Source organism: Chelonus insularis, unplaced genomic scaffold (genome assembly GCF_013357705.1).
Source record: "Chelonus insularis isolate UGA/USDA-ARS -01 unplaced genomic scaffold, ASM1335770v1 contig_24_pilon, whole genome shotgun sequence".
Taxonomy (NCBI): Eukaryota; Metazoa; Arthropoda; class Insecta; order Hymenoptera; family Braconidae; genus Chelonus; species Chelonus insularis.
In genome coordinates, this window is record NW_023276446.1 from 1,484,245 (window position 1) to 1,504,533 (window position 20,289).

Below are 20,289 nucleotides of genomic sequence, written 5' to 3' on the forward strand. Positions count from 1 at the left end.
CATTAGAGACTTGAAAAAAAACAAAGATTTGTTTGAATAACAGTAAGAACAATGTACGTTTATAATATTGCCAAGACTGAATAGCAAGAAATACTTATCACACATTTAAGACAAATTAGAGTAATTTGAAATAGCTTAGGAACCTTTCCAAGTGTAGTATATCATCGTCAAACTATGAAGAAGCTTCTTAACATACCGCGGTGTTATGGTGCATAAACTTAGAGATATTTCCTTCTGTTACACATGAGAAGTTTGTTTGCCTTTACAGCTAAACCACAAGTGTTGGTGTTTTGTTGAAAATATGTTATTGAACAATCAAGAGAATTATTTCATAGATGATAAGTCATTGAGGAAATTTTATTTAAAGTATTATTAGTATAAAATATACAGATAATGCAAATCTTTGATTGAGAGTCATCAACATGATATAAAACACATCTACATGTTGCATACACAATTAGTATAATTTTTAAAGCTTTATAGATAAAATCATAACATAATTATATTTAATCAAATAATATAGTGTTTTAATTTATGTAGAAATAGGTATTTTACTAGATAAAGAAAGAACCAACAGCATGATTAACATTCTGCAAATTCATCTTTACGATAAATAACAAGAACATGAAGATGAGTGGCAGTCGAAGAGGAATAAAAAAAATTAAAATGTGATAAGAGTATTGCTTGCGATCATTTGCCATATCCACCGCCGGGAGGTAAGTATTGATTACCAGGACCAGTACCTACACCAACGCCGCCGCCACTACCAAAGATGCTGTTACTTCGAGGAGTGAATCCTCCTCCACTTGGTCCGTTATAGTTGCCTCTACCTGTCATCCAACATAAAATCGCATTTATATTTATGATACTGCATTTTTCGCTACGTGATGTTCTGTATAGTGCTTCTTATGACGCAACATGTCGGTGGGTTGGTTGTAAACATTTTTACGCAGAGTTGCAGGATTAGCATGAGAAGAACATAAATTTTTTGAACAAAAAAAATTCGTTTTACCTTGACAAAAATATTATTAAGATATAATTAAAATTATGACTTGTTTATAAAGCAAATAAATACTGTGAAAATTTTATGATATTTATTCTTCAAGAAAATTAGCATATATTATTCTACTAAAAATGTCTAGCAACCATCACCAAATAATAAATGTGTAACAATAGTTGTGTTGAACAATTCCAAATGTTATAACTATTTCGAGTATTTACTTTTGACCAGTAGCTTGTATAGTTGGAAATTAAGATGACATACTGACCTTGATAGGGTATAAGACCAAAGCTAGGTTGATAAGGAGTCTCGGATGTACCAGGAAATTGATAGCCTGAGGCAGCACCAGGTCTTGGAAATTGTGCCTGACCCTCGTACTGAACATCAGCATTGTACCCGTTCACATTGTCTGCAGTATATTTTACGATTTGTGTTCTCGAGTCTGGTAAAAGAACTCGATATTCTCCTTGAACCACATTTCCATCACTGGTTTCCTGCTGGCCATAGTCATTACCACTCGGTGGATCCCGTACCTCGTATTGGAAGCTGTATGGCCGTGGCTATATTACCAAAGGAATATAAAAAAAAAAGAATTAAAGAAAAACGAAACTAGTAAAAATACAAAAGGTTCAAACGATGGATGGTTTAAAAAGTGCCTCTGGTGGCTATCGGCTGTCGGTTGTCGAATGGACAATACGCGATAGAAAGCTCTTCTCGGTCCATTCCATTCTCGTGCGACATCGATGGCAACGTTCTATCCCGCGGGGCTCACCACTGATACCACAATAATGTATCCTCTTCTATTGAACGATTTGTTGAACGATCGAATTATTATCACGATTCACCGAGTTTTGCGATATTCGCTTCGATAAACATGTCATTAATATTCGTTTATCAAACTATTTTTTTTTGTATTCCCATACGTACGATTTGCTTCCAGGGACTCGATTAAAAGTCACATATTCCAATATTTTAATACCTCACAATTTTCTGCCTTTTTTCTTCTTTCATCATGACCAGATACATCGAATTATATTTTATTGATTTTTATTGTGACATAAAGATATTTTTTGTTATTATATACTCCAAAAAATATCATTCTCTTGATATGAATTTTATGAAGCAAAGTGATAATAAAGTTTAAAGTAACTGTTTATTCTAAATTTAAGTGAAAATTGTCATTATTTTCATTATAAATTAACTTCGGAAATCTACACGTATCGTAATGATGATAAATTATTCATAACGTACAACGATCATAACCTACATTTTCAAAAATCAAATAATATTAATTAATTCTAATAAAATATTGATGTAGATTATGTTCATGACGTTTTCATAAATTTCAACTCTTACTGAAAATAGATTCCTCGATTTCCATTGTAAATTTAGCTTATTAATACACTTCATCGATACCACATTATCATTAATATTTTCTTGAGCCATAAAAACTCGAAATTATCCCAAAATAAACTGGCAATCAGATTGACCAACCGGATTAATCATCTTTTCTTGAAACAATAGAAATATCATCTTTGAATTATTCATAATGTGATATCGCTTTTCATTCTTTAAATACACAAAGTTCATGAAGATATGTTATAAATAAAATAACTTGGGCTCCAAAACTTACTCTATTATCTTCTATATTAAAAGGATTACGATAAGCATCACTGATTCCGTTGTAATCAAGTACACCATTTCTACCCTGATAATTTCCAATGGTATTGTATCCACCAGGAACATTAAACGCACCAACCGGTCTTCTAGAGAACCCGATATCACTTCCAAAACCTCCGAAGCCAGGAGCTCCATACGAAGTTGTAGGTCTGCCTCCAAAGTCATATACATTGGCACCAGGAGTAGTGATGGGATTCAAACCAAATCGTTCAGGCGTATCAACAGGGTAGCCTCGTCTATTAGGATCAACATTGGATGAACTAAAAGCTCCCCCACTCGGTCTGTTATATTGATAACCGTTGTTACCTTCTGGTAACAATCCAGCCAAGACTGAATACTTGACGCAGTACAGCGCCAATAAAATATTGATAATCTGTACATCAAAAAAGTTTTATTATCAACATTTAAATTTGTTAGTAATAGTGCTTTGAGAGTTTATTTTATCAATATAGTGAGATTGAAATCTGTTGCAGAAAAATTTGGAATGATTTAAAATTTAATCCTGAAAGAAATGGTTTATTTCCAGCAACTTGTACTGTATGGATATTCAAATGTTGCTCGATAGACAGATGAAATTTTTTCTTTCAAAAACCTTGCAATGAATAACTGTCTACTTAAAATAATAATAAAAGAGCAAAAAGAAAATGATCACGCGTTTTTTCAATTTCTCTGAGATAGAAGGAAAAAGAGGAGGAAGGTATACATTCATTCACGAACTTCTAAACGATCTTGCACGCTTAAGCAAAAGGGTATTCGTTTCACGAAGTGAATGACAAACGATTGGCTCCTATCTAGTAAGTTTCGATAAATTGCGCTCGGAATTATATGGAAAATTGTGTGAACTCTTATATAAAATATATATTATTATTCATGTCGCGATTCAATATTATTTTACACAATTCACTTGATTATAAATTTTCGGAATAACTTTTATCGCGAATTAAAATAATTTTACGAACCTGGATATGAGTCATATCGCTCTATCAGGAAATCTTGAAGAACTGAAATGATGATTCACGGTAATGCTTTTATACCTTAGGTGAATCTTTGTTACAGTTTATCAGTATTGTGTTGCGTTGGTGTATAGTTAATAGTCGTAAGATTATAGTTACATGGTGTCAGAGTAAGAAAGAGTGAGAAAGATTGAGGGAGCTATGAAATAATAATCTTCCCTTCACTCGTCAGACTACGGCTTCAAGCAGATCATCCTCTTTCGATGATGACGCTACATAGCCCCAAGAATTTAATTGATTGCGCGTGCGTGCTCCTGCTTTAAGTAAATTATCCACCTATCACGCAAATTCAACTGCACCTTTACAGCATCACGAATAACTGACTTAAATATACAATACGTTTCATATAAAATATTTCGAAAATTACCTCTATTATCCTAACATTGATTTTGCACTGATAGAATTCCATATTATCATATCGATGAGAGAAGTTGATTTATTATAAATAACGCTGCATTATAAACCTCAAAATCAGCATTGAGATGAATAAATTTTTTAAGTAAAAAGTTTCCCATGAATTTTAATGTTAAAATAAATAATTTATTGGAACATAATAATAGAAGTACTTAAAAAAAATGAATTGATTTTATTTTGTTTGTCAAAAACTGGGATTAGAATTTTAAAGAGCTTTAATATTAATTTATGCATTAGAGTTTCACTTTGACATGCATGCATGAGATTGATGACTAGTTAAACAAAGTTTCATCAAATTTATAAATTAGAATTATACGGAACTTTGTATCTCAGAATTTTCAAAGTATTTATTTTACATTTTTATATATGAAAATCATTCATCAAACTATTTTCTGCATTATTTAATTTTATATAAATTATGTAGTGAAGTGGAATTTGAGTTAATTCGTAATTTATTTATAAATTCAACTATTCTTCAAGTATTCAATTAATATTATCATCATTATTATTATTATTCCTCAATAAAGTTATTATAAGATATTTGATCAGGAAATTGATTATGAATTATTCTAGATATAAATGTCAATATCTATCTATAATACATAAAGTTAAATCTACCTAGCAAACTTATACAGACTGTCATGTATGACAGGTAATATAACTTTAACATAATCAGTTTATTGAAGTTACTATTATAATTTATATTAATTGTAATATAATGTGGACCAATCGAAGTCTTCAATAAGCTGAATACCTGTCAAATTTCATTCAAGTATGTTATAATTATAAATACATTCATATATCAAATGATATCATTTATTTTAAATATAAAAAATAGCTACAATTAATTCTCGTATTTTTTTACAAGTTTGTTTATTAGTTAAAATTAAAATAGTGCTTTAAACTTTCTTATTTTCCAGCACAAAACTTGTGCTCATTCATTGCTCGTAAACGAGCAACACGAGATGAGTACCAGAAACAAGCCCATTTGATGTTCATTGTTTGGTACTTGACATGGAATGTATTTTGCCATGAACAATAATTGTCTTCTATAAAACTAAGTGGTTTTAAAATTAACAATAAAGCTACGTAGTAAGTAACTTTTAATATAATTCTATTTTTTGAAAATTAAACATAATTATTTATGATTTGTAGAATCCGAATACATTCAACGAGTATTTAAAAGAGATTTCATAGATAAAAGAGAAAGGACAAAAATCTTGATAATAATTACAGCATCTTGATACAATTGATGATGTAACTAATTGGTCTGAAATACCTTCAGCCACGTAAATCATTAAATTAACTTTGTTGAATCATGCTGGACATAGAATTTATGAGATCATTGCTCCATGGATCAATCGATCATCAATTTAGTGTTGTTAGAAAATACTTAAAGTCAGACAGATGAGAAATAGTGAGGAAAACAGCAACCTCATAGTTAAATAAGTTCACGCAAATGAAGCTGATTTTGCTCTAATGGGTGGCACGAATACCAAAATGATGCAAGTGGTGAAGAGGATTATGAGAGATTAGACCGTTCTGGTATAAAAGTGATCTAACTCAATTGTGCAATTAATGAGAATGTATGTGACGAACGATTGCAAAGTTTATGACCGATTACAAACAACTCATGATATTTTATTTTACCATTATTTCATTAAGAAAAGTATCACGTTTATTTTATTTATTTATTTAGCAGTTTTTAATGAAAACTTCTTTAGGCGCGTTCAGCAATTTTTTATATATAAATAATAAGAGTATATATTGACAATTATTTAAATAAAGTTGCATTAATACTTTGCAATATTTATGGTGTCTTTTAATTAAAAATTGAGAGAATTATTAGCTAGAGTGTCAATGGATGTTAATAATAGAATTATATCAATAAGTTTAATTTATAAATTTCCAATTTTTCGTACTATAATTAATTTAAACATTCAAAAATTCCATTGTTATTTTATTGTTTCAAGATTTTTTTTTTATCAATCGAATTTGAAGAATTGAAAAAGAATGATGGAAATACAAATAATGTATTTTATTGATTGAAGATATATTTTTTTCCAATTTAAAAAATTTTAATTAACTATAAAATTATTGAAGAATCGAGATACCTTGTTCACGATTGACTTGGTCCACCAGAATCAATTCCACAAGCCAAGCATGAAAAAGACCACATTGGATTGGGGCAATGGAATTTGCAGTGGCGTTAGAAAAAGTCGTTTTGGTTGTATCTCATGAATATAAAATTGTGATTTCATCGCTAGTGAGGCCATCCAGAAAGCGTGAAACAGAGCAAGAATTTTTATTCTATACGTGTAGACGAGAGGATGCTTTTGGTTGAAACGACCAGAGCAACGAAGGGTCATCAGAGCAAGCTTTCAGACGAAACGATATGTGTAGTTTACTACAAGACCCTTGGTACGCTCGTACGACCTCAAAACCAGACGTGATGGTCAGTTATATTACCGGTGTACCATACAGCTTTGCACATGAGCAATAAATTACATCCTTACCAAGCGAAAGTTTCAAGTAGATGCATTTATGAGATCCCATGACGAGACAAAATTCGTTTGCTACTATATATATTGGTATCATTTATTTTTATTCATTTTTCAACTACGTAATAATCAGATATACCAGAAGAAAATGTTCCTTTGAATATCCACATTATCTTCTCTCTTCCCAAAGGTCCATTTAATCATTTATTAGATTTTTTTTTTATACAATTTAAAATGGGATACTTTAATATTTAATTTTATTCATAAGAACTTAAATAAATCTATTGTTTATTTATGTTTAATAAAATTATTCATATTATTTAAATTTATTCTTGAAATATTATCTTATTTTATTACAAAATTATAAAAAATCCTGTACAAAAAAATATCATAGAAAAAAGTAATAAAAAAATATCATCAAATATTAAATCATTAGGCCTGTGAAAATTTAGATCTTCTACTATATACATTAGAAATAATACTCATACATCAATGTATTGTGAGAATTAAGATATGTATAATACACATTCATACAATTCTTTGATATCACTATTGCACTGGCTTTAAAACCCAAGTGAATACTCCAATAACCACAATCAAATAACTACGATCATTCGTATTCACCACATTGGACCCCATTTTGAAGATTAGGTAAAGTGAATTTCATGAGAAATTTATTTTCTATTTAGTTGAACTGTGGTGTACTATAGGTTGGTTGAGGCCCTTGAGATCCAAATGTGTTACTTCCACTATATCCATTATACTGGTTGCCTGGGGGTCCATATTGCTGGTAATTGTTATTATTATTATTATTATTATTATTATTATTATTATTAAAGTATCCATTGTTATTGTAATTATTAAAGTTGCCTGCAAAACATTAAAACGATTTTATAAATGAAACTTTTTTTTATTTTTTTGAAGATAATAAATTTTCAATATCTCTACTGTAGTAAATAAAAACGTCAATATTTACCTCGGTTATATGCATTGGTAGGATTTGGATTATTGTAGTTATAACCAGGGCTATTGTTATTATTATTAAAATTATTGTAACCAGAATTATAACCATTGTTATTATTGATGTTATTGTTATTATTATTATATTCATTGTTATATCCATTATTATATTGATCTGGATAAGATGCTTCGCCTTCATATCTAACATCAGCATGAAATCCAGTTCTCCAATCAGCCATATACGTGACTATTTGAATTCGTCCATCTGGAAGTTGTACTCGATACTCTCCACGGACAGTTTCACCATCACTGGTCTCTTGTCGACCAAAATCATTTCCAGTTGCTGAGTCTTTAACTGAATATCCAAATTCATAAGATTTTGGCTGTAAGAAATTTTTTTAAATTCATTATTATTTTTTCTTTTCAACCATTTAAATAGATTTAAATAATTAATTTTAGAAATTTAGGTAATGATAATTATTTATAATATAAAGACTCTAAGTAATTGAATTGGAAATGTATCGATTATTCTCCCACTAATTAATTTTCAATATTTAAGCTTGTTCACAGTTGTGCAGATTCATCAATAATTCATTGATCGTTTATGTGATTAATTAGGATTGACACGAAGTAATTATTGTAGAATGGCAAAGCTTTACTGCTTACCATATTGTAGCCTTGAAACAAATAATTTTACCTGACTGTCAATGTAATCCTGATGTTCATCATGGTGACCATTCGATCCCAATGGAGCACCATAGCTATTCGTTATGCCTCCATGAGATTCGTGATTGTTACTGCTTACTGGCAAATTTGCAGGAACACCATACTGGTTGCTCAGTGGTGGTTCGCCGTAAACTACTCCTAGACTTACCATCAATGTCAGCGATATCTACCATACAGACAACAGAAATTAATGGCCGATATACTCGACGTTTATATTGATTTAAATTGGTAGCAATAGATCTTCAGTTTGCTCTTATCGATTCCATTTACTACAGTTTCAGATTATTCAATTATCCCCTTAGAACTAATCGTATCAATTAGTTTTGTCAATATAGCTGCAACTATCAAATTACTCAATCAAATGTTTGTGTGGGTAAATTTAAATTTAATATAAAGCTGTGCTATTTAAAATAATTGATCATTTCAATCACTCCTGAACCTCCCTTTATTTCATATTTTATTCATTAAAAAGATTTTTAATATTATAATCAATTTAAAAATTGTTTTAAGTAAATTATTCAATTGAATATCCTTTTTTTTTTTTGCTTTTTTATTGGATTTAAATGGTACTCGATAATTCACGGAAATATATCAATAGTTAATAGCTATATTACTTCACAGAAATGTAAATTCCACATGACAATCACAATAAAACATCAATCCCTTTTATTCGGACAGACATACACTAGGTTCAAATTCAAATGAGTCATCAAAATATGAAAATTTAATATCAAATAAATGTTGCACGAATTCACTTTAAATTCACATGTAATCACTATCTAAAACCTGAGATGTTAATAAAATTATTGAGATGTGATTAACACTCGGCAGTTACCTGTCGTACTGCTCTCATTTTTTTGAGACACATCAGTACTGGATCAAAGTTGAATTGTGAAGATTTGAGAGATCTCAACGAGGCTTTTATACAAGCGGCTTTACTTCCACTGTACCTCGTTTCCTGTGTGGATTACATAGTTGTTCATTCGTGCTGGTGATGTTATGATGGTAAGATGTAGACATGAGGGAAAGATCATGCATCAAACGAATAAAACATACGTGTGCACTGGTTTCACACAGGCTAGCATATATTTAGAGTGGGGCAAATATAGTCACACAGTGTGAAAAAACTTGCTCTTTATTTCAATCTATTGTTTTACATGCGTCCGTGTAATTTCGGGAGACGACCCAACGCAGTAGGAGGTTAAATCTAACTTGCGTCTGTTATAGGAGAAAGCTAGTTACCTCATATCGTGAGAGAAGCTCGTGCAATATAGTAGCTTCTTCGTTTTCCTTCTTGCGTACCTTTATATTTTTTCTTAAACCCAAACTATCTAATTGGCTAATTGAAACTTAATTAAATCAAGCCCACTACTATCACTTGTTTCACGTTATATAGACTAATTTTATTCCACTTGTTCGTTAATTAAACATTCCTGAATACAAATGGTATGTGTAAATTTGCTATAAATTAAAAACTTGCTAAAAAAAAAGAGGCAAAATAAAATTATTCTATAAATTTAATTTATTATATTATTGGGTAGTAATAAATTATTAAGAGAAATATTTAAGTTCAATTCAGTTACATTCATTTTAATAAATAAATAAAATAAATAAAATATTATAGCTTAATAATTAGCATTTAATAATTTAGTTTTTTTTTATTTTTAAATTTATATTAAAGTCATTTGGTATGTAATCCGATGTATCAATAATGTATCGAGGAGTTAAATGTATCCAAAATATATTCGAGTAATAAAAAAAACATTTGGGATTTTTTATTCGTCGTTAGTATCATTTTTTAGTTTTTTTTTTATTGATATAAAAATTTTTTATGGACATAGCTATATACTTATAATGACACATATTTTTTTTCTATTAGAGATTATAAATAATATGTTAAAAGTAAACAAATAAAATATTTAAATATATTAATACTGTTATATTTTATTTTTATTCACCGGTATTTCGTAAAAAAAAACGAGACAAAAAGTTTTCCCAATGCATTATCATTATAGTCTTGATGTAAATATTAATTTAAATAATTAAAACTGCAAAGTTGGCTATTAATAGTATTACAACAAGTTTTTTTTACGCAGCAACGCTCTACCAAACTCACGTTTGTAATGTCTCTTGTATAATTACGTGCGAATTTAACGCATGGTAATAATAATAACAATAATAATAATTCCTAGGGAGTGTTACTTTTGTTGAGAATTTTCATTCTGTAAGACACAAACAGAGAGAGGGTCATGGTTCGTTTAATACATTTCGTGAGTATTACGTTATTTAATTATGCTGACTACCTCAGAGTATGTATATTTGCCAGTTGTTGATGAAGAGGACCCTTCATAGTTGTTATTCGTTATTACGAAATTAGTGGTTAAGCAATATAACGTTAAGAGGTCGGGAATAGATGAGAGCGGAGTAGCGTCAAATTTAAACGAGATAATATCACGCGGTACGGGTGATTTCGAGTTAATCGGTTCACTCGTGAGGAGAGAAAGTGAATCGTCCAAGAGTATAGTCTACTATTGTAAGCCACGCAGTATAAGCTTTAATTGTTCAATTACCTTCATTACCGTATACACAATAATAAGAGTCCCTTTAACTGCCATAACTTAGTGCTTTCGAGCATTACATTCCCTTTAAGATTATTGCCTGGCGCCACATTGTCTCTATTGACACTCAGAAAAGCTTTTCGCAATAGTTCAATGACTATTACCTAACTTTATATTAATGATGTCAGTAAATTATCAAACAATCATAGATTATATTTATTCAGTCTAAATTTTTAAGTAGATTAACAGTCAACAATAAGACGGAAGTCACGTTAAAACATTACTGTCTTGTGACTGTGCACATACATTACACGTTACTTCCGCTAGTTTAGATACAATCTTACTCTTAAAGTTGTGTTGTGTACATAAGTGTGCCATTGCAATAATTCTCTACGTTTTTTTTTTTCTTTCAGTGTATCATAGTACTGTTAGTCACCCTTTATAGTTTCCTTCCTCGCTCTCTTTTTCCCAACTTTGCTCCTAAACGATTTTCTTTCCCTTAACTTTACCACCGTACCAATAGAGTTGACCTTTGAATGCTTCTCGAGGGTCAAATAATTCGCAAAACTATTGACTTGCAAAATTGCTCGAATTTATCTGACACTTAAACTGCGATTATATTTATTTGAGGTCTTGCTGTGATCAGCAACTATTTAAGATTAGTTTACCATCAACATATTCGTGATCAAAATAGTAATGATTTTTTTTTTAAGTAAAAAATAAAAAAGAAAAACTTTAATTTATAAAGTTCAGTTTTTTAAAACACGATTTGCGCGATATGATGGGAATTTTTTTATAGGTTATATTATTTGTGTTCTTTAGTGTTTTTCAGTTCTAAAAAAAGTTTCATGCTTTACAAAAAATTATTAAGTATGCCGGTAAGTTTTTATAGATTTCTATTACTTTTTTAAAGTTATTTTTATCTATTTATGATATTAAGATGTTTTTAATGAGAATTAACTGCGTCAATTTTTAACAAATCATCAACTTCCGGTAAAATTGAATAAAGATAGTCATAAGAGTTCGTGTATTTTTGTATGACTTTAAGTAATTATTTCCCTTAAATAATATCGTAGAACAATCTTTTTTTTTCTGTCTTAACTAGAAGAAATATAATCAGATCGATTAAAAAAAAAAGGATTGTCAACTGTGAGCCAGTCAATGCCAAACTGCTTTAATTCTTGAATTTGTTGTACATTATTACAGAGTAATTATAACACTCGACTGCATTATTCATGATAATAATAAAAGTAGGCCGTTTAAACAATATAATAGGTGTAAATGAAATGAAGCACGCAACTTTTTACACAAAGTATTATTGTGAGTTCAACAATGAAACAATTGCATGAATGTATTGTAATGAATTATTGGTATGATCGTTTTGATTGAAACAGTCGACTGGATATTTATTTTTTATCCATTGTGGAGCTGGTGAAAATGATTAGTTGGTGGATTGACATATGGAAGTTTGACATAGACAGGAGGTCACGTGACAAGCCACGTTATAAAGTTGGAAGCCAAAGAACAAACACGATTGCATCTCGGATGTGTCAGTCCATTAAAAGTTTTCCAAGTGCAAGTCTGGCACTTTACAAATTGCCCAAGTTCCGGGCGTGCGCGTTACCACTCCCAGACAATTCTACAAATGTGTTTAACTGATAATAATAACTGTTCAAGGCGGACTGTGTGGCCTAATTAATTTCCGTAATCGCAGAGCCTCTTGTAAATTGGCTCGGTTCACTACGGATTAATAAAGCATGTTTGCATTGTATATTGGACAAGAAGGGGCGGAACGTGAGTATAATGTTTGAGGTAGACTGACTCGCGAGTCGACCACTTAGGTACTTTGCACGCGAGGCATCTGTTAACTGATTTCTCTAGTTACGGAGGATAGCGTGTAGTGTGCAAAATGACGTTTCATAACAATTTCTGGTGAATCTACTGGTGAGCCTCACCAGAACTGCAGCAGTAATCATTCATCTCGGAAGAAAAGTGGATTATGCATATATTGAGGGAAATTTAAACTTGCTAGTGTCTTCAGATGATGAGTGTATAACATACACACAACCTGTTAGTTTCTCGGTCATTTTTTCCTCACCAAATGTACGTCTTGATACATATTGGTTGCATGAGAACGCGGATGAACAGCTTCTCTAATATTTCAATAGTATATAATAATTGAGAGGGAAGGTAAGTTTTGCGAAATGCCCGCGCGTAAGTAGAGAGAATTCCTACATTCATGTCCGCTTTTCTCACGCTGTGTAAATTACGAAAGACACCTCTTCACCTCTTTTTATCCTTTCTCTCACTTATGCTCTCCTTCCTCTTTGCTTCTTTGCACTTCATTAATGTGCATAAAATTTCTTGTGAGAGTGTCTTCAGATCTTTTTGCAGTTACAGCGTCATTTGGAATCTTTCTCGAGGCAGCAAATTTACCCTCTGACTCTCTGTTGAATTGAAAGTGATAAGACACGTCTGCATTAAATTATTCCACTGTCCATATCGTACTTGACCATATCATTCGGTTACATCATATACCACTACGCCCTCATACAGTCTTTATTTAAAATGTTAAATTTCAAAATTTATTATTAATTATTGAATTTATTTCAAAAAATATTTCTCATTATATTTAATCAATTAATATTGCGTTTAATAATGCTTTAGATGAAATTTAGTATGCAAAGAAACATAAAACGTCAAAAGCATTGTTCGCAAAAATATTTCATTACAAATGAAAAAGAATATTAAAAATAAATATATTAAAATAATACTTTAGCTGAAGCAATCGAATTATAAAGACGTATTAAATTGTTGCTAGTGACAAGTAATTTTAAATGATTAATTGTGATAATATTTGTGAAATTAAAAGGAATACCGTTTGGAATACAAATTATTATTTTAGATTTAATTATTAAAAGTAAGTTTCACATACTTATTCTTAATATATTTCAGTCAGATTTTGTTTAAGTTTTCATCCATTTTCCAATCATTTTAAATATTTTATTCGTTCATCACTTTCTGTCTCTTATTCACTACCTCAATCTACTTTGAAAATGTATAGCACTTTTATAAATTTTACTTTTAAAGCTTCAATTTAAAATATATGCATCCTTAAGTTAAATTTCCAACTATTTTCTAACACTAAAAAATCAGTCTATTTCTAGTTTATTTTTTTATTTTCACCTGGGTTGATAGATTTATAATAAATAAGTATTAGATGAAATGATGCATAATAATTAAGAATAAAAAAAACTTTTAATTAGTGTAATAAGTATCTGGACAAGCTAGAAAGACATATGACAACAAGTCTCGTGATGAGGGTCGAGTGGCACAAAGTGCAATTCATTGAATAATTTCTAGCCGAGTTTCGTGCCAAATCCGGTGCGCATATGTTCTTGTCGGATCAGCAAAGTTGGATAACGTTAAGTGGGTCGACGATGTTGCAACGGGTGGCCAAGCCAGCCATACACCGGAGATTCTATGCGCTAACTCTTGCTTCACGTCACCCGTTGCTTTGCGTTTCTAGACACGAAAGCTCTTGGATTGTAAGTTAAACCATTCTTGAGCATGCGTCTTTGTGCTTGATCGATTCTCACAAAGAACATTCTTTCAACACCAATCAAAATTTCAAATCATCTGTAGATACACAAAAAAAAAAACAATAAGTACTATTAAATATCAGTTAATTTTAATAATTTACACCAATAATTCATCAAGTTTTCGAAAGTATCTCATTTAAAAAATAATTTTAACTCTGACTGTTATGTTCATATAAATAAGTACAAAAGATGAATGAAATATTAATGGAATGACGATAAGTTCAAAAGCTAAAACAAAAGCCACTAGATATGAAACTCACAAAGATAGACCTTATAAAAGAGAAGTCTTCTCTCTATGCTACTAGTCTCACTTACTTCAATAATGTCACTAACGTTAAATACAAGGTTCTCATGTTTTTTCATTTTAGTCATCTCCAAGGATTTACTTAATTCTCCAGTCAAAAAGTACAAAAGGTGTTGGCAATATTTTAGCTTTGTCGACAAATCTCATTGGGATGACTATCAACTGTCATACACTTGAATATCATGAACATTTTATCATATTACATAGGTACGTATTTCTATGTAATTTGCGTATAAAGGTTTTAACAGACAAATATTCATGAAAAATAATGATTGTTAAATCATCTCTAAATATAATAACAAACAGCTTTAGAATTGGGTCCTAGTATTTGGCACATTGTATGTACTTTTAGAATACTACATCATACTAAATATCGTTTAATTACTTTCCCTCAAACTTGATATTTTATTCAAAATATTCGTGCATAATAAACGTGTATTTTGTCCAATGAATTATTTAAAGTAATCATCAGAATTGAATCAATAAGAATGTCAATTCCGAGAAAATATTTCATTGTGACTTTTCAAAATTTTGATTTTATAAATTGAAAAAAATATTACTTGAAAGTAAGCAAATATTGATTACCAACTGATTGTGTTGGTTGATATTGAAATCAATGATGATATTCCATTTACTCAGGTGCATAATTTCCCTTAATCAAAAGTTTGATAGGGGTTGTTAAAGCTGGCTTGTACTAGAATAGTTGAATGCTTGGTGAATTGATTTTCATGTTGCTCGTTGAGTTATTTTGAATATTCGTAAGGCTCTTGTTAAGTTACTAAGATGCAAGGAAATTTTCGAGAATACTCCAACAAGTCCTCTTGTGACAACATTAGTCTGATGTAGTTTCGAAAGTTACTGGACTGTATACTTTTCAATAAAAATCACAGTAGTGTTGAACATAGTGTTTTTTTGTATATTATTTCATCATGATGGAATATCCTCTTTAAGAGTGACACGAAAAAAGTCGATAAAAGGTAGATCTGGTGGTGTGGTTCATGTTATTGTAGATGATGAGAGAGGTAGATGTCGTTAATGTCTTTTTCACTCAGGATTTTTCAATGCATTTTACACAAGTCTAGTGCAAAATTTTTTTCTCCCCCTCGGAATTAGCCTTTGACATTAAATGATGTTAATGCGCAGAATCCATTCTCTTTTTCATTTCAAAGTTCTAATGAAGCTAGAGCTCTCTCGTCTTTTCAATTAATGATTACAGATGAATGTCGGTATGTATAACCAATGATCAAATTCATTGAATTATTTTAATTCGTGCTTTACAGTACTTTGCATATTCCAGATGCGTACTCAGACAGGGCTAAGTTAGTTTTAAACCTTCGTTAGAGAAGAGCTGATTAGAAGGATATTTTACAACAAACGCGAACATAGTCTACAGATACGGTCACTTAAAATCAAATTTTAATTTATTTCTCGATCAGATAGATTCAATACTACGTTGCTTTTAATAATACATACATCATTGACATCTTCAAAGATCCTTCAAGCTTTCTGAAAACTCAAATAAATTATATATCAATTAAAAAATTGCACAATAAAATTGTATTTATCCAGTAAAAGTCCAATAAAAATATGTGACCGTTAATTTACCGGAAATATTCAGTTTTTCAAATCCTTAAGGGGAATTATTTGATTATCATTTTTTACATTAATAAAAATCTATAATCTTATATAACAGATAAACTTTAAGAAGATCATAATAATAATAATTGTTATTATATGGTTAAATGAACATTTATAATGAGCTAAATCAGAAAAATTCACGATCAATTTATTTTATAGATTGCTGAGTAATTCCTCTCGAGTTCTACTATTTGATAAGAACCACAAAAAAATTCCCCATTTAATCTCGAATAAGAATAATTAAGAAAATTTATTTTCCATTATTTTAAGAGAATTTTTATCATCATTAAGCAAATAAATCAACTCTTTTGATATTTAATCACGCGAAATTGTAAAAAAAAAGAAAATATATTCTTTGATGAATTTTTTATTTGACTTTAACAATGATTTTTTTTTCTTTAATTACTTGTCTTGTAAACTGTCACTTGCACGTTCAATTCATCCATTTAGATATATTATGCCTGTCGTATTACTGGTCGTCGTTTCCGTCTTCACGTTATTTTTTTTCACATAAATTGACTGGAAGATTGACAGGTAAGAAAATAAAGAAATATATCTTTTAACTATAGGAATAAAAATAGATGGAAAATAAAAAGAGGAATTTCATTTTATCGCATTGTGTAAATTTATGAAGTAAATATGATATGTTTAAGTACAAATAAGAAGAATGAAAAGAAGTAATTTATAGCTAATAAAAAAGTAAAAAAAAAAACCTTTATTAATATTTATAAATTTCTGTGTTTATTCTATTTGCAATGGTAATACTTGGACGAAATGAATACGAATGCATCCGTTAAAATACATTTTGTATATGTAAATGATAAGTTTTCGGACATTGTTTTTCACACCCTGCTTCATTTGCCATCATGAATATTTCACTAGCAGAATAGAGAGACGAAGAAATAACAGCAGAAATATAGAATAAGAAACTTCTTCGTTATATATAAATGACTATACCGGCCGTATTATTTTACATTACTCATTAAATTGTAAATTTTGAACCATTAATATTCTGTAAGAAAAAAAAAATTGACTTCCTACTTTATTACTGCTGCGCCTACAACTGCTACTTTACCACTTTGGAGCAAATTGAAATCTCTTCAAGGAGCTAAAGATAGTACTGTAGGTTTTATAAAATCAACTCCTATATAAAACCTTAATATAAAACGAAGTAAAATATGCTCCACTTTTGGATCTCAAGTACCAACTAATTTCATATCAAATTTTGATTTAATTTACCACACTGAAAAATTTATTTATTGTGAATAAATAATATTTTTTTCAATTAATAACATTAGAATTTTGAATTTAATTCATTATATTACGTAATAGCTATAAATGACTAAAATAAATATTTAAATTACATCACTTTATTTTAATTTTTTTGTTCACTTTTTTGTTAATAAACAATATTAATAAAACGTTATAGCTTCATGAATAGCATTGAATAATTTTCATAAAAATTCTATAGAATGTATTTGATGTATATTGAAAAAAAATTTATTGTGAACTAGTAATATTTTTTTTCAATTTTTATAAATTAAGTTTTGACGGTTAATTAAAATAATTTATTAAAAAAATACTTTTCATGATGCTTGATTATTTTGAACGAAAAAAATAATTAATTGTAAAAAAATTATTTTAAAAAAATTCAGAATGGTTTAGTCAAGGGCCTTTAAAATTACATCAATTGCTTTTCGTTAGTAAAAGGGTAAATGAAATTAATGGGGGAGGTTTGCAACATTCAGGGAGAATTTATTTTATCATTTCTGATGCTTATGAATACTTTGACAGATCCTGAGATTATATTCCATGTGGTTTTCCTAAATTTCGTTAAATTGAATAAAATATTCTGTCGCAAATATTTCCAATTCTTGTTATCAGAATATGTATGTTTTCAAAGACTTATCCATTCATTAAAATAAACGAACAATAATTTAATTCCATCAACATTTCCATGAGTTTATTTTAAATCACTAAAATTACCTCAAAAACACATTATTTATCTATTTATAATTCGTAATTTATTATTATGAAATGATAATGATTGTGGATCATTCAACGGTAGATAAACAATAATCATAATCATGCCATTAAATGACAATATTTACAATGAGTTTGCGCGTAGATATGGATCCATCGTATATCCTGTATTACATATGTTACACAAGATAACACGGATGTTTATTTAATAGGTTATTAACGTAATTCTATTATTTCTCGCAATCATTTCAAACATAACGTACAATAAATTATTCCTTTGATCAATTTTTCCAAACATTTATCTTTGACATTATTTAAATAATCACACACACGCACATAATATTCAATTTAATGATAGCCATGTAAAATCGAAAACATAAATTAATTATCAATAAATGACATATTGTCTTTAGACTGGTTATTGTAAATTATAATTTTTACAGCGCAGCTAATTCATGATCAGAATATTGTGTTATCTTGAAAATTTACTACTTTCACAATTTGGTACTTTATTAATATGTTATCAGAATTTCACAACTACTAAAAGTTTTTCGTAAAGTAGACAACATTCTATTTTATGATCTTTCAGCTTGTAGTTAATTCATTTTTCTCTATACAAGCTCGTTATCCGATTAAAGTTGTTTATATTTTATTTTTATTTTGCACGTTTTCCTAAGGTCAGCGCGTATGTTGGACTTTCCGGACTTAATTCACCGAGGCGTAATAAACAGTAGGACACGCAAACCCGCGGCCGATAAAAAATGTGCCGAGGGCGACACAGTGTCTTTCTTTTCATTTCGTTTTATTTTTAACTTAGTATATTATACGCTTGACTCTTGGTTTTATCTTTATTTGCTGGGGTTAACCGTAGTCTACTGATCATTTGTGGAATCACCTAATACTATAGTTATACTGAGATCATGTTTAATGTACTTTTAATCCTTCCTTGTAGCATCTCTTATTATATTAGAATGGTGTGCAGAATAACTTTAGAAGATTCTGTGTAGATTTAAAAGCTCATAAAATTTTTTTAAGTACAATGAGTTGTTTTAATTGACTTGAAAAATTAATTAATACAAAAAATGGGTCTGGATGCATTTTGTGCTTACTCGACCAACTTCCCATTCCCATTGACCATTTATAATTATTTTTTTAAATTGTTTATAACAAATGAAATTTTTTATAAATAATATACAATCGTTCTAGGTTATAAAGTGATCAATAAAAATATTTCATCGATATTAAACAAATTTCTCAAAAATTCTTATCATAAAAAATAAGTAAAGTTAATTTTCTATTGCTTTTTACTCCATTTATTTTACAGTTTTTTTTGTTATAAAAAAAAAACAGCTGAACCGGACTTGTTCAAACTCCTCTTAGATTTTCTTTATTGTATTATCTTCCAAATAAAATTAATTTGGAGTCAATATCTTCAGTGGTTTTCAAGATATCAGAAAAGAAAAAACATCTCACATACGTACGTACATTTGTCCGTACGTCCATGAACTTTTAAACCTTCTAATATGCTTTCAAATGTTTCAAAACGTAAAAATATGACAAAATTACAAGTCAATTGAATTTCATCATTAATATTGTACTCAATGATATTAAAATTATTTTCAATAAATAATCTATGAAATATTCATTATTTTAATAATAAGAAATACAGCATAACTTTAAAAGCTAATAATTGATACAACATCCCTCTATTTGAAATTACAACAACGAAAATTTAGACAAATAATTTGTTCTGAACTTTCGTTATTAATTGAATTGAAAATGTGCATGAAACAAATAAACTACATGCTTGAATAATTCATAAATGTAATGGCACTTAACCAATCTACTTGTTCCTTTGAGGTTTTAAAACTACTTAGTACAACTTACTCGTACGAAATTTTCTCATTGAT

At 29.3% G+C, this 20,289-nt stretch overlaps 2 protein-coding genes across 3 annotated transcripts; both read right to left on the bottom strand.

Moving 5' to 3' along the window:
- Positions 1–332: 332 nt before the first annotated feature.
- Positions 333–3,681, bottom strand: LOC118064678 (pro-resilin-like). The gene is made up of 4 exons (XM_035079445.1): positions 3,640–3,681; positions 2,634–3,053; positions 1,269–1,560; positions 333–830 (listed from the first exon to the last, which is right to left on the bottom strand). Exons 1-4 carry the CDS (start codon positions 3,652–3,654, stop codon positions 691–693), a joined length of 867 nt encoding a protein of 288 aa, XP_034935336.1. The 5' UTR covers positions 3,655–3,681; the 3' UTR covers positions 333–690.
- A 3,368-nt stretch (positions 3,682–7,049) lies between these two features.
- LOC118064693 (probable serine/threonine-protein kinase clkA) lies at positions 7,050–9,235 on the bottom strand. Of its 2 annotated transcripts, none has more exons than XM_035079474.1 (4): positions 9,130–9,235; positions 8,266–8,460; positions 7,585–7,951; positions 7,050–7,478 (listed from the first exon to the last, which is right to left on the bottom strand). In XM_035079474.1, the coding sequence occupies exons 1-4, from the start codon at positions 9,160–9,162 to the stop codon at positions 7,294–7,296; spliced, it is 780 nt and encodes a 259-aa protein (XP_034935365.1). In that variant the 5' UTR covers positions 9,163–9,235; the 3' UTR covers positions 7,050–7,293. The 2 variants fall into 2 exon arrangements, with proteins under 2 accessions (XP_034935365.1, XP_034935367.1); XM_035079476.1 differs by lacking the exon at positions 9,130–9,235 and adding an exon at positions 8,909–8,992.
- Positions 9,236–20,289: the final 11,054 nt, after the last annotated feature.